A 12,537-nucleotide genomic window follows, 5' to 3' on the forward strand; every position below is an offset into this window, starting at 1 on the left:
ATTATTGAACTGCACACGTTCAAGCCTTTGATGATAATCAAAAGCTCAGCCATCTTCAAGTCTTTGAAACATTCAAACATATGGCTGAGCTAAACTTCAAAGATAGTGAAAGCATTAGCCATTTGTCAAAGCTTTGAAACAAACCACAGAACTGTAGAAAAGTTATACCACAGAAAGAGGCCATTCAGCCCATCGTGTCTGCGCCAGCTGAAAAATAATTTTTTTAAAGAAATAGCTGAAAACAATGGAAATGCATCACACAATCAAATCTGTATTTCACTAGAGTTTAATGCAGAATAGCAACTTATCCTGTAATTAGTGTACTCAGATGCATCTGAAGATTTTCCATTTTTACAATGCTGTACATTGCCTTGACATCTCGTCAGATGTCAGAAGTGACAACTTGGCAACCACATTATTAAATCTAATGGTTGTTTACCTTTCTAAAATAAAGCCCTATCACCACTCACTGCATTAAAAACATATGTAACTCATTAGGAGATGTGAAGTTGCCAACATCTTTTGAACTTACCGTTCTGTGTGGTTCCTGACTCCAAACCATGGTTCCCCCATGGCTCACTATACCTCTATGCTGGTGTGAAACTGGTCCAACTCCATAAAAGCTGTGGAACGTCTGAAATGTCCACTTCTGCAATCGTATGAGCAACGTCAGGACAGTTGGGTGCGAGCTTGATACCCCATTTCCTGCGCCAATTAAAATTGCCAGCATTGGAATGTGGCAGGAACTCCAGAATCAATTCCCGCCTGCCATTGTTAAAACCCACCCAACGCAATGTGACCCTGTGTTGGGACAGGAAAATCTGGCCCTGTTTCTGTTGCTGTGGTGTTATTGCATTGGAAATCTTTAAGCCTACCTCAGAGGTCAATAAAATCATTAAGTTTTGCTTTAGAATCCCTTGCAATAAGTGTCATGCTATTAATGTCTCTTGCAGTGAATAATTCTAATAAATCTGGATAATCAATTACTACATAACAATTAAGATCCATTATCTGCTAATTTCAGATTTACTTCCCTCATTTTTATCCCTTTAACAGCTTGATGATGCCCTGCACTATGGACCTTGGTCCCTCCTGATGAAAGGGAAATCATGCTTAACTAGAGTTTTTTGAGGATGTGACTAGTAGAATAGATAAAGGAGAACCAGAGGATGTGGTGTATTGGAATTTCAAGAAGGCTTTTGATAAGGTCCCACATAAGAGGCTAGTGGGCAGAATTAAAGCACATGGGATTGGGGGTAATATACTGGCATGGATTGAGAATTGGTTGACACACTGGAAACAGAGTGGGAATAAATGGGTATTTTTCCAGATGGAAGGCAGTGACTAGTGGCATACCGCAGGGATCAGTGCCTGGGCCCCAGCTATTCATGACACATATAAATGAGGATGAGGAAACCAAGTGTAATATTTCCAAGTTGGCTGACGACACAAAACTGGGCGGGGTTGTGAGGAGGATGCAAGGAGGCTTCAAGGCGATTTAGACAAGTGTGTGTGGGAAAACACATGGCAGATGCAGCATTACGTGGATAAATGTGAATTTATATGCTTCGGTGTGAAAAACAAAGGCAGAGTGTTATTTAAATGGTGATATATTGGGAAATGTGGATGTACAAAGGGATCTGGGTATCCTTGTACACCAGTCAATGAAAATAAACAGGCAGGTGCAGCAAGCAATTAGGAAGGCAAATGGTATGTTGGCCTTCATTACAAGAGGATTTGAGTTCAGAAGTAGAGATGTCTTACTGTAGTTATACAAGGCTTTGGTGAGACCACACCTGGAGTACTGAATGCAGTTTTGGTCTCCCTACCTAAGAAAGAATATGCTTGCAATAGAGGGAGCGCAGCAAAGGTTCACTTGCCTGATACTGAGGATGGCAGGACTGTCACATGAGGAGAGATTTGTTCAACTGGGCCTGTATTCACTAGAGTTTAGAAGAACAAGAGGGGATCTGATTGAAACGCATAAAATTCTTACAGAGCTAGTCAGATTAGATGGAGGGAGGATGTTACCCCTGGTTGGGGAGTCTAGAACCAGATGCCACAGTCTCAGGATACGGGGCAGGACATTTAGGACTGAGATGAGGAAAACTTTCTTCACTCAGAGGGTGGTAAACCTGTGGAATCCTCTACCACAGAAGGCTTTGGAGGCTGGGTCACTGAGTGTATTCAAGAAATGAATTGATAATTTTTTGGATATTAGGAATTTCAAGGGATCTGGAGAGAATGTGGGAATATGGTGTTGAGATAAAGGATTAGCCATGATCATATTAAATGGTGGAGCAGGCTCGAAGGGCCGAATGGCCTACTGCTGCTCCTAGTTTCTATGTTAACTTTGGTTTCTCAAAGAGTCAAATTTATTGTGCAATGTATGCAAAACAAAACAAAAACAAGAAAAATGAGAAAGACATGTAAGCTTAATTGTGTACCCAACTGAAGGATAGTATAAAATGTTTTCTTTCTGTAGGTTATCAGAGGATTCTTGGCAATTTCTTCTTCTTCATGCTTATTCTGTTACTGACATCATATGCAGCTACATCCCTGGCCATGGCCGTTGGTGCTGGATTAGATACAATGGCTACTGCAGGCGTGATAATCAATGGCATTTTCGTTTTTGCAATGGTAAGTACTGATGTTTTAAAGCTTGAAAGCATTACTTATTCATTGGAAGGCAAGTTTCTTTATGTGTGTTGTCACTCTCATCGTTGTGGCTCAGTCACTACATAAAATTTCACTATGCATAACCCTGTACCTGCTACCTTTGTTATTACTGAAGGTAGCTCCCTACCCGTTTGAATTCACACTGCCCTGTAGGTGATGTGGAAGCCCATAAGCCTGCACCATATTGTCACCAACCACGTTAGCTGACAATTAATGATACCCATGCTCCCTTCTTATGTCTTGGGTGCCTCTTGGCTCAGCAGTCTAGCCTTAGCTCCTTCATTAATACATTATTCCCAATTCAAATGATGTGTTGATGAAACCTTCATTTGTTCCTCTCTTCCTGTTGTTGGATTTGTAACCCATTCTAATGCATTTGAAATATCTTTGTATATATTTTCCACAGGTTCAGTTTCCTTGCTGCACAAGATTGAGACTTGTACTCATGCACTTAGCCTCCATGACTCTAACACATTTTTCTGAATCCAAGCTGTTTATTTTTGAAGGACTGGCTGCTGCTAGTATCCCCACCAGAAAGAGAGAGCCTGTTAAGGTCAAAGGAAGAAGATGCAGCAGGACACCCAAAGTGTAGGGAGTCCATTAAATGGATAGAAGTGCATGGAATAGATGAGGAAGAATTTTAGTCTAAGGGTGGAATCCAGTCCCATTGGTGGGCGGGGGGTGTGGGGGGGTGGGGGGGAGGTGGTGGTGGGGGTGGTGTGTGCGGAGAGAATTCAGAGTGAGGGGCAGAAATTGCTTTCACACTGGAGTGAAATCACAGCGGGATCATCCAATGGTGTCCACCATGATGGAACACGAATCCTGCTGGAGGCCAGCATGAACACGATTTGTATCCCGGTAATGGGATATAAAGTAAGGTCCAACCGGAATCATTCCCCCATGCCCAAGTTACCATTATGCTGGCGGGAAAATATGCTGGTCCAGAACATGTCTGGATAAGTGTGATGTGCAGAAGTCGGGACTTATCGTTAGGGTCTTGCTCAGATTGCAGACACAGAAACATGAGGAGAAGACGATGCTGGAGCCCCACAGCTACCGGAACCTGGAGGAACACATGCATCGCATGCTGGGTGGATGCTCATGCACATGGCTCCACTTGCGAAGCAGCTCTCGGAAGGTGGGAGGTCTCCTTTGATGCTTTGGGCCTGCTTCAGAACACCACAGTGTTCGCCATGGGTTTGCACCATCTTCCATGATCTCCATTGATGCTTCGCGCCTGCTTCAGAGCATCATGGTCTTGGCCATGGGATGGGGGGAGGTGGGAGAGGAACGTCTAGATGTGAGTGAGAGACAAAGGTTTTCCCCGAGGTGAGTTGGCGGGGGTGTGGTGAAGTCAGGAGAGGGAGGATGAAGGTGTTGGGGTGGGGGTTGAGGTTGGGAGGGGGAAGGAGGGTGCCTGAGGGGAGGAGGGTTTAACAGGGGAGAATGCTGCAAGGGTGGAGGAAAGTGTAAGGGAGGGAGGTCGGAAGGGAAGGTGTCTGGGGGGAGGAGGGAGTAGGGTGGAGGAGGAAGTAAGGGGATGTCCAGGTGAATGTCAAGGGAATGGTCTGTGGAATCAATGACTGCCTCCTGGGGAGTGAACTGACAGTGGGTGTGGTAGGATGGACATAGCTTCCCTGCAAGAGACAAGGCTAGCCAAGACTGTATCACTGAAAGAAAAACATTAGACATTCATCTGACAGGGGAAGATTTCAGAGGAAACGCATGAGTACTGTGTCAGCTTCACTGTAAGGAATTGTAAGGAAGCTATGTCCCCGTTCAACCTATGTTCTATGTTGATCACAGCCGTCTGGCACATGTTATCAACCAGCTGCAAGTCAGCTGTGAACCCTGTGCACATGGTCCTGGCATTCCAGCTTGCCAGTAGAATAGTTAGCATCTTATTTCTTTTTGTTTGTTTGCTACCTTGATGATAGAACGCCCCAGAAATGGTTCAGAACACGTTCTATCCCTCCATCTCTCAACTCAAACAGGGCCAGTTAACTTCTTGCTCCAATGCCATGCTCCACCACAGAGGCGAAAGACTAGTTCTAAGAGGAGATTAGTACTGCTACCAGCAGAACCCTTAGTCTGTGCATCTTTACCTACTGGGAGATTTCAATGCAAGAGTGGGCAAGGTCCATGAGACATGGCTGTGCTGTCTTGAACATCATGGCCTGGGAAAGATAAATGAGAAAGGACAGAGACTACTTGAGCTTTGCTGCTACTATGAGCTTTGTGTAACTAATACTTTCTTTCAGAACAAACCATGCCACAAAGTGTCCTGGAGAAATCCAAGATCAGGGCATTGGTACCAACAGGATCTGATCACCACCAGATGTGACTTTCTGAACAGCTTTCTCATGCAGCTACCACACCGCTGCCTGTGATACAGATCACTCCCTGGTGTGCACCAGGTCAGGATGCAACCCTTGTAGTTTTTTCATTCAAAGCAGAAATGTCACCTTCATATCAACATCAGCCATACTGCCTACCTAGGTAAAAACCAACAGTTCCTTGACTCAGAGTGCAGAAGCAAAATAGAGCATACTTTGAGACACCATCTACAATTCCACACTGTCAACATACGGGAAGCAAGAGCAGAAGAATGCTGATTGGTTCAAGCCTAACATCACTGTGATGGAGTCACAGAGACCATGCACTGGTACTATGAAAGCTTGGTTTGAGCAATAAAAACACTGCGGTCATAGACGAGCTCCTGGTCTAAAATGAGCAGCTAGTCAAGCCAGTTTCCCTTCAGCCAAAGATCCTTCAAAAAATATACCAGGGCCACCTGGGCGTCACCAAGTTCAGGGCACAGGCCCAATCTGCTGACAGGTGGCCAGGTATTTCCAGGACGATTGAGGACACCATAGCAAACTGTCAGGCATGTGTGCTGCACAGGCAAACCCAAAGAGAGCCCCTCATCCCCAAACATTTGCTTACCGGCCATGGGAAAAGCAGAGCATCGACCTATTTATCTTCAACAGCAAATCGTTCCTTATAGTGGTGGATTACTTTTCCAGATGGGCTGAGGTGAAGCAACTATATACGACTACCATAGAGACAGTAGTTAAGGCACTGAAAAAGATGTTCACGAGCCATGGAATCTCTGACAAGATTGTGTTTGATAATGGCCCACAATTTTCAGATGAGTACTTTGCCCACTTCGCCACTAAATCCGGCTTCCACCACTGTACCAGCTCCCTGAGATATTCATGGTCAAATGAGGAAGCTGAAGGAGGGATCCACACTCTGAAAGCTCTCCTAAGAAAGAATAAGGACTTTCTCACAGCACTGCTAGCCTACAGGTCCACTCTTAAAGTATGGCATGGCCCCATCTGAATTCCTGATGGGCAGGAAATTCTGCACATAGCTTGCATTCCTGCTGAAAAAACTAATACCAGGGTTGGTAACCAAGGATTATAGGATATCCAAGCAAGAGAGCAGGCCTCCAAGCAGAAGCAGACTTTCAACTACAACAAAAGGTACTGTGCCACACACTTGCCACAACTATGAAAGGATGACAAGGCCTGGATTAAAAACCTCAAGAGAGAGGGTACTATCATCAGGAAGGACTATGATCAACCTCAGACCTACCTGGTTGGTATCCCAGAGGGTACAGTAAGAGAAACAGGAGGAGTCTTTTCATCCCAAGGCAGCCTGTTCCCTTGTTACGATGGAGAGCCATTGAGGAGGATACCTAGATGGTGGAACAAAGTCCAAATTAACAGAGTTTACCTGCAGCGACAGAACCATTCTTCTGACAGTAGTGTGAATGAAATACGAAGAGATTATAAAGCCTCCAGATCACCTGAACCTATGAACTCCAAGGCTTGAAGGGGAATGATGGGATAGTAATAATGATGTAAATACAAAGGGTAAACTAGAATAGCTTGAAATACATTGGATAAAGATTTGGGGGAGGTGTAGCATAAGGGTCTGGCAAATATAGGGGTAGCATGGGAATGCATACAGTACCACCACACAGTGATGTAAGAGAACACATGACCCACACCTAGGGGTCAGTCTAGAGTTGGATGGAACCTTGTGCACAAGCAAGCATGGTAACAGGTCCTAGCTTGAACCCTTTACTATATATGTACATAGTGGGAGAGGAGAGAGAGGGTGACAGAGTGGGAAAGGAGAGAGAAACTAGGCAGAAATTTACGGTCCTGTCATGGCTAGGGCGGGGTCGTAAAATGCAATGACACGTTCAAAGGTCCATTGACCTTGGCGGGACCAGAAAAACCCGCCAGCAGGAGGGGCCATAAAATTCAGCCCACAGAGTGGGAAAGGAAAGAGAGAGAGAAGGAGAAACAGAGGCCAGAATTTTCCATGCCCATTGGCATTGGGAGTAATGTCAGGCATAAGCAGACAATATGGTAAGAAAGCCAAAAATCCTGAAACCTGTTTGCAATTGTCTGCTCCACTCGTCAATGGCAGGCCTCATTTCCTGCTGTCAGACGTCAGGAATGTCACTTTAATACATCTGTATTTAATTATAATCCTTGCTTGACGGAATCATCCCCCAACGTCAGATCATCTGGGCATGTCAACATGTTTCACAACAGCATTTAAAAGGTGCACCTGGCGAGCTGAACTTCAAGGGGAATGTTGCACAAGGGTCGCTGTTCAACTTCAAGGTTGAGGTGCCATGCATTCAGGCGAGGGTGCAGGCAAGTTGATTTTTGCTGGCTGGCTGACAGTGCAGTACTGAAGCAAGGGCTGCACTGCGGTTGCGACAAGTTGGAGAGGGGAAAGGTAGCATGGTCTGAGATGAGTTGGGGGTGGCAAGGGCTGCACTGCGGCTGGGGCGAGTTTGGGAGGGTGTAAAGCAGCACGGTCTGAGGCTAATTGTGGGGGGCAAGGGTGCACTGTGTCTGAAGTGAGTGTGAGGGGACAGACACCATGGTCTGATGGTAGTGCACAAGCACATGCAAGGGTGGGGTGGAGGGAAGCGGCCACGCATTAGGGAAACCTTGTATAAAGTGACCATTCCTCTGCAGCTGAGACAGTTCAGGCGTAGCCACATTGACATGCATGGAGTTGGGCCTCTAGCTTATCTGCCCACTCAAGCAATACAGAGCCATGAAGGTGCCACCTAATACTCCAGAACCTTTCAGTCCTCGGGCACACACTGCAAACTAATGAGTGTTTTAGTGGACTGCAGAACAATTGAATGAATGGGCATGTTGTACAATCTCCTTGCGAAAGCTGGCCATGGAGCCATTCTGGTGAAGGTGCTCACAGCCCCTTGCAATCTCGTCATTCAGCTTTGGACCGGTCTCCACCATGGTTCAAGCTAACAATGCAGCCTTGCAGTGCATTTGTTTTATTATTCATTCCTGGGGTCTGGGCTTTGCTGGCTGGGTCAGCATTTTTTGCCCAAGCCTAGTTGCTCTTAAGAAGGTGGTAGTGAGCTGCTGCCTTGAACCACTGCAGTCCATGTGGTGTAGTACATCCACAGTGCTGTTAGGAAGGGAGTTCCAGGATTTTGACCCAGCGGCAGTGAAGGAACAAGTCAGGGTGGTGAGTGACTTGGAGGGGAACATCCAGGTGGAGGTGTTCCCATCTATTCGCTGCCCCTGTCCTTCTAGATGGTAGAGGTCATGGGTTTAGAAGCTGGTGTCGAAGGAGCCTTGATGAGTTCTGGCAGTGCATCTTCTACATGGTACACACTGCTGCTACTGTGCGTTGGTGGTGGAGGGAATGAATGTTTGTGGATGTGGTGCCAGTCAAGCGGGCTGCTTTGTCCTGGATGGTGTCAAACTTCTTGAATGCTGTGGGGGCTGCACTCATCCAGGCAAGTGAAGAGTGTTCCATCACACTCCTGACTTGTGCCTTACAGATGGTGCAGGGGCTTTGGGGAGTCAGGAGGTGAGTTACTTGTCGCAGATTTCCTAGCCTGTGACCTGCTTTGTAGCCACTGTATTTATATGGCTAGTCCAGTTTAGTTTCTGGTCAATGGTAACCCCCAGATTGTTGATAGTGGGGGAATTCAGTGATGGTAATGCCTGCGTCTGAGCTGAGAGCACAGCCTGCAGTCCAGTGGGCAAAGTTGCCGCTAATTGGTCAGGTGGAGTGGGACAGAGGTGGATGGGGTTTCGGGCAGCGATGCAGCACACTAACCTCTGGCCATCCAAGTGGTGGCCAGCACTTTCTGGCATGCATTAAGGGGCCAACAGACTTAAACAATACAGGTTCTTAGTTACCCATGCTAACCCCCGAATCTTTTCACCCTGCAGGAGGAGTACAACAGGAGCATGAAGGCTGGTGACCTATCAGTATGCCTCATGGCTTACAGGGAGCAGAGGCGAAGGAGAAGAGAGCGACGGAGGCACCTGGCTGGGCAGAGGGAGGAGCAGCACCCTCAGGAAGAAGAGGTGGCTGGGCCTTCTGTGAACTCCGCTGAAGAGCCTTAGCGAGCCATCGCTGGGTTGGCGCCTAGTTGGACTCAGGGTCTATAGACAGCACTTGTCATTCCTGTAGATGACCAAGAACCAGTGTCACTGAAGACTGCGCATGTCCAGGGAACTGGTCGGGCACATCTGCCAACTGCTGCAGGATTTGGCGCCACAGGCCATAAAGAGAACCACCACCAGTGGCCGTGAAAGTGACCGCAACTCTCAATCTTTACACCAGTGGCCCCCTTCAGGGTTCCACAAGCGACCTGTATGGGATCTCGCAAGCCATCGTACATTAATGCATCCATGAGGTGACGGACGCTATATTCACGAAGGCACACACCTTTGAGCATTTTGCCCAGTATCAGGAATGCCAGGAAGCATAAGTGCTGGGATTTGCTCAGATCTCAGGTATCCCACAGGGGCAGGGTGCCATCGACTGCACAGATCTCCATCGCAACAAGCAGTCCACTACGTCAACCGCAAGGGCTTCCACTCGCTAAACGTTCAGTTAGTGCGCAACCACAAACGCATCCAACAGGTCTACACACAATTCCCAGGGAATGTCCACGACTCTTACATTCTCAGCAGGTCTCAGATCCCTGATGTCTTCCAAGGTCCACAGAGGCTGCAGGGTTGGCTCCTCGGGGATAAGGGCTACCTTTTTATTAATTAATTTACGGGATGTGGGTGTCGCTGGCTAGGCCAGCATTTATCGACATCCCTAATTGCCCTTGAAAAGGTGTTTCCCATGTATTTGCTGCCCTTCTAGATGGATAGTGGTCGTAGTGTTTGGAAAGTACTGCTGAAGGAGCCTTGGTGAGTTTCTGCAGTACATCTTGTAGATGGTACACATTGCTCTCACTGTTTGTCAGTGGTGGAGGGAGTGAACAGGAACCGTCCAGAACGTCGCTGTCCATTTTGATGACTCTATTTTCAAAGTCCATGAGGACCTTGATTTCAGGCATTCCTCCACCAGTCTGTGACGTCTCCCTTTTGTTGTGTGCCAGTTTGTCCTGCGTGAATACAGATGGAGAGTGTAAGCAGGACGCCTGCCAGGCCAGATAACAAGAATGCCTGGCATGTGTGTGGTTGGTGAGTGGTGCTGTGGACACAATCTGCAGGGTAAATGAGGGTGTGTGTGAGAGAGTGAATGGTAATGTCCCTTGAACTGGCAGTGAATGAAATCCCTGTGCATATGTGATAGGTTTGTGAGTGTGTTAATTGAGAGTGACGAGAAGAGTGACTTACCCTGGGGAACGGAGGAGATCATTCATCCTCTTTCAGCACTGGATGGCTGTCCTCTTTTGCAAGGCATTGGCGCTGACTACCACTGCCACTGCCTCCCATGCTGCATTGGTGACCTTGCCAGCTGCAAGGTCCTATCTCCTTCTCTCCTATCTCCTTCTTGTATGCTTGTGTGTATGTATGTGGTTGCAAAACTATCCCCAAGGTTTGAATATATGAATATACAATACTTCTGATTTAACCCTAAAGGGAGTTTGGTGTGATTCACTTTAAAATTGATTTCACAAAGAGAGGGTTTGGGAAACACGCCACAGTCTATTTCAAAAAATAAAACACCTCTGTTTACAGACGGACAGCAAGAAAGATAAAGGAGTTCAGTTTGCCTCTCTCCCCTGTCTGTAACACATGTAAGGCATATGGGTGACTATGGTAATTAAGGCCAAGAATGATTCTGCAAACCCTTTTCTAAATACTTAAAATGGCTTTACATTGCTGTTTTGTGATTCCGCTCGACCACACAGGTGTCCTTGAAAATGTGTATGTGGGGTAAAGGCCAGGTATATGGAGTTAGGTTGTTGAATGCTGGACCAGACTCAGGGTGCCAATTAGCCTACTCCTGTTCCTATGTTCACTAATAACCACCCTGTCAACTCATTTTACCTATGACAAACACTTCTGTTAGTTTTGATGGAACTTTCCATTTAAAGGAATAATGGACTTGTACCTTTCACCATGTTTTTATTCAATCCATAGAACCATAGAAAAGTTACAGCACAGAAGGAAGCCATTCAGCCCATCTTGTCCATGCCAACCCGAGGACACCCAGGTGCCCTTTCTAATCCCACCTTCCTGCAACCGGCCCATAGCCCTGCAGCTTACAGCACTTTAGGTGCAGATCCTGGTACTTTTTAAAAGAGTTTAAAATTTCTGCCTTTACCACCAACTTGGGCAGTGAATTCCAAACACCCACTATCCACTGAGTAAAAAAGTTCTTCCTCATGTCCCCCCCTACACCTTCTGCCACTTACCTTGAATTTATGTCCCCTGTTTCTAGAATTCTCCATCAAGGGAAACAATTTTATCCTGTCCACTCTATCTGTTCCCCTCATAATTTTGTACACCTGAATCAAGTCACCTCTCAGCCTTCTTTGTTCTAAGGAAAATAACCCCAACCTATCAATCTCTCCTCGTAGCTACACTTTTCTAACCCTGGCAACATTCTTGTAAACCTCCTCTGCACTCTCTCCAGAGCTATTACATCCTTCCTGTAATGTGGTGACCAGAACTGCACACAATACTCCAGTTGTGGCCTCACCAATATTTTATACAATTTTGACATTATATCCTTTTATATTCTATACCTCTGCCAATGAAGGAGAGCATTCCATATGCCTTCTTAACGACCTTGTCTACTTGAACTGCTGCCTTCAGGGACCTGTGTACTTATACACCAAGATCTCTCACTTCATCTACCCCTCATTAGTGAACATAGGAACAGGAGTAGGCTAATTGGCACCCTGAGCCTGGTCCAGCATTCAATAACATTCTGTTTGATCTTCCCCTGTATTCCTCTAGACAACCAGGGAGGTCTAGATTTGGCAGTACCACTCTTATTTTTGTAGGGGACATGTCTACTTTGTACAATTAGTATCTCGCTTTTTAGTGCTTCCTATTGGTTTTCCACTGTTTTATCCTCCAGCAGTGCTGTCCAGTCCACCTCAGCCAAGTCCCTTCTCATTTCTGAAAAATTTGCATTCCCCCAGTTTAAGGAATAATATTCCCATTTATTTTGTAATCCTTGTAACTGTTTGACCTTCCTAAGTATATGACCTCACACTTCTCTATGTTAAAATCCATCTGCCACTTTACCGCCCACTCCACCAACCCATCTATATCGTTTTGGAGATTATGGCTATCCTCTACACTATCCAATACTCAGCCAATCTTTGTGTCATCTGCAAATTTCCCAATTGTGCCCCCCACATTCACATCCAAATCGTTAATATATAACACAAACAGCAAAGGTCCCAACACTGAGCCCTGTGGAACACCACTTGAGACAACTTTCCATTCACAAGAGCATCCATCGACCATTACCCTTTGTTTCCTGTTACAAAGCCAACCTTTTATCCAGTTTGCCACATTACCCTGAATCCCATGGGCTTTTACTTTCCTGACCAATCTACCATATGGGACCTTGTCA

General features: G+C 46.2%; 1 protein-coding gene across 1 annotated transcript in view; it reads left to right on the forward strand.

Moving 5' to 3' along the window:
• LOC121289632 (broad substrate specificity ATP-binding cassette transporter ABCG2-like) overlaps positions 1–12,537 on the forward strand; it is a 184,219-nt gene that overhangs the window by 130,107 nt on the left and 41,575 nt on the right. The window contains exon 12 of the mRNA XM_041209261.1: positions 2,486–2,640. Within this exon, the coding sequence (XP_041065195.1) occupies positions 2,486–2,640 (155 nt within the window). The remainder of the gene's footprint in view (positions 1–2,485; positions 2,641–12,537) is intronic.

This window comes from Carcharodon carcharias, chromosome 17 (assembly GCF_017639515.1).
Source record: "Carcharodon carcharias isolate sCarCar2 chromosome 17, sCarCar2.pri, whole genome shotgun sequence".
Classification (NCBI taxonomy): Eukaryota; Metazoa; Chordata; class Chondrichthyes; order Lamniformes; family Lamnidae; genus Carcharodon; species Carcharodon carcharias.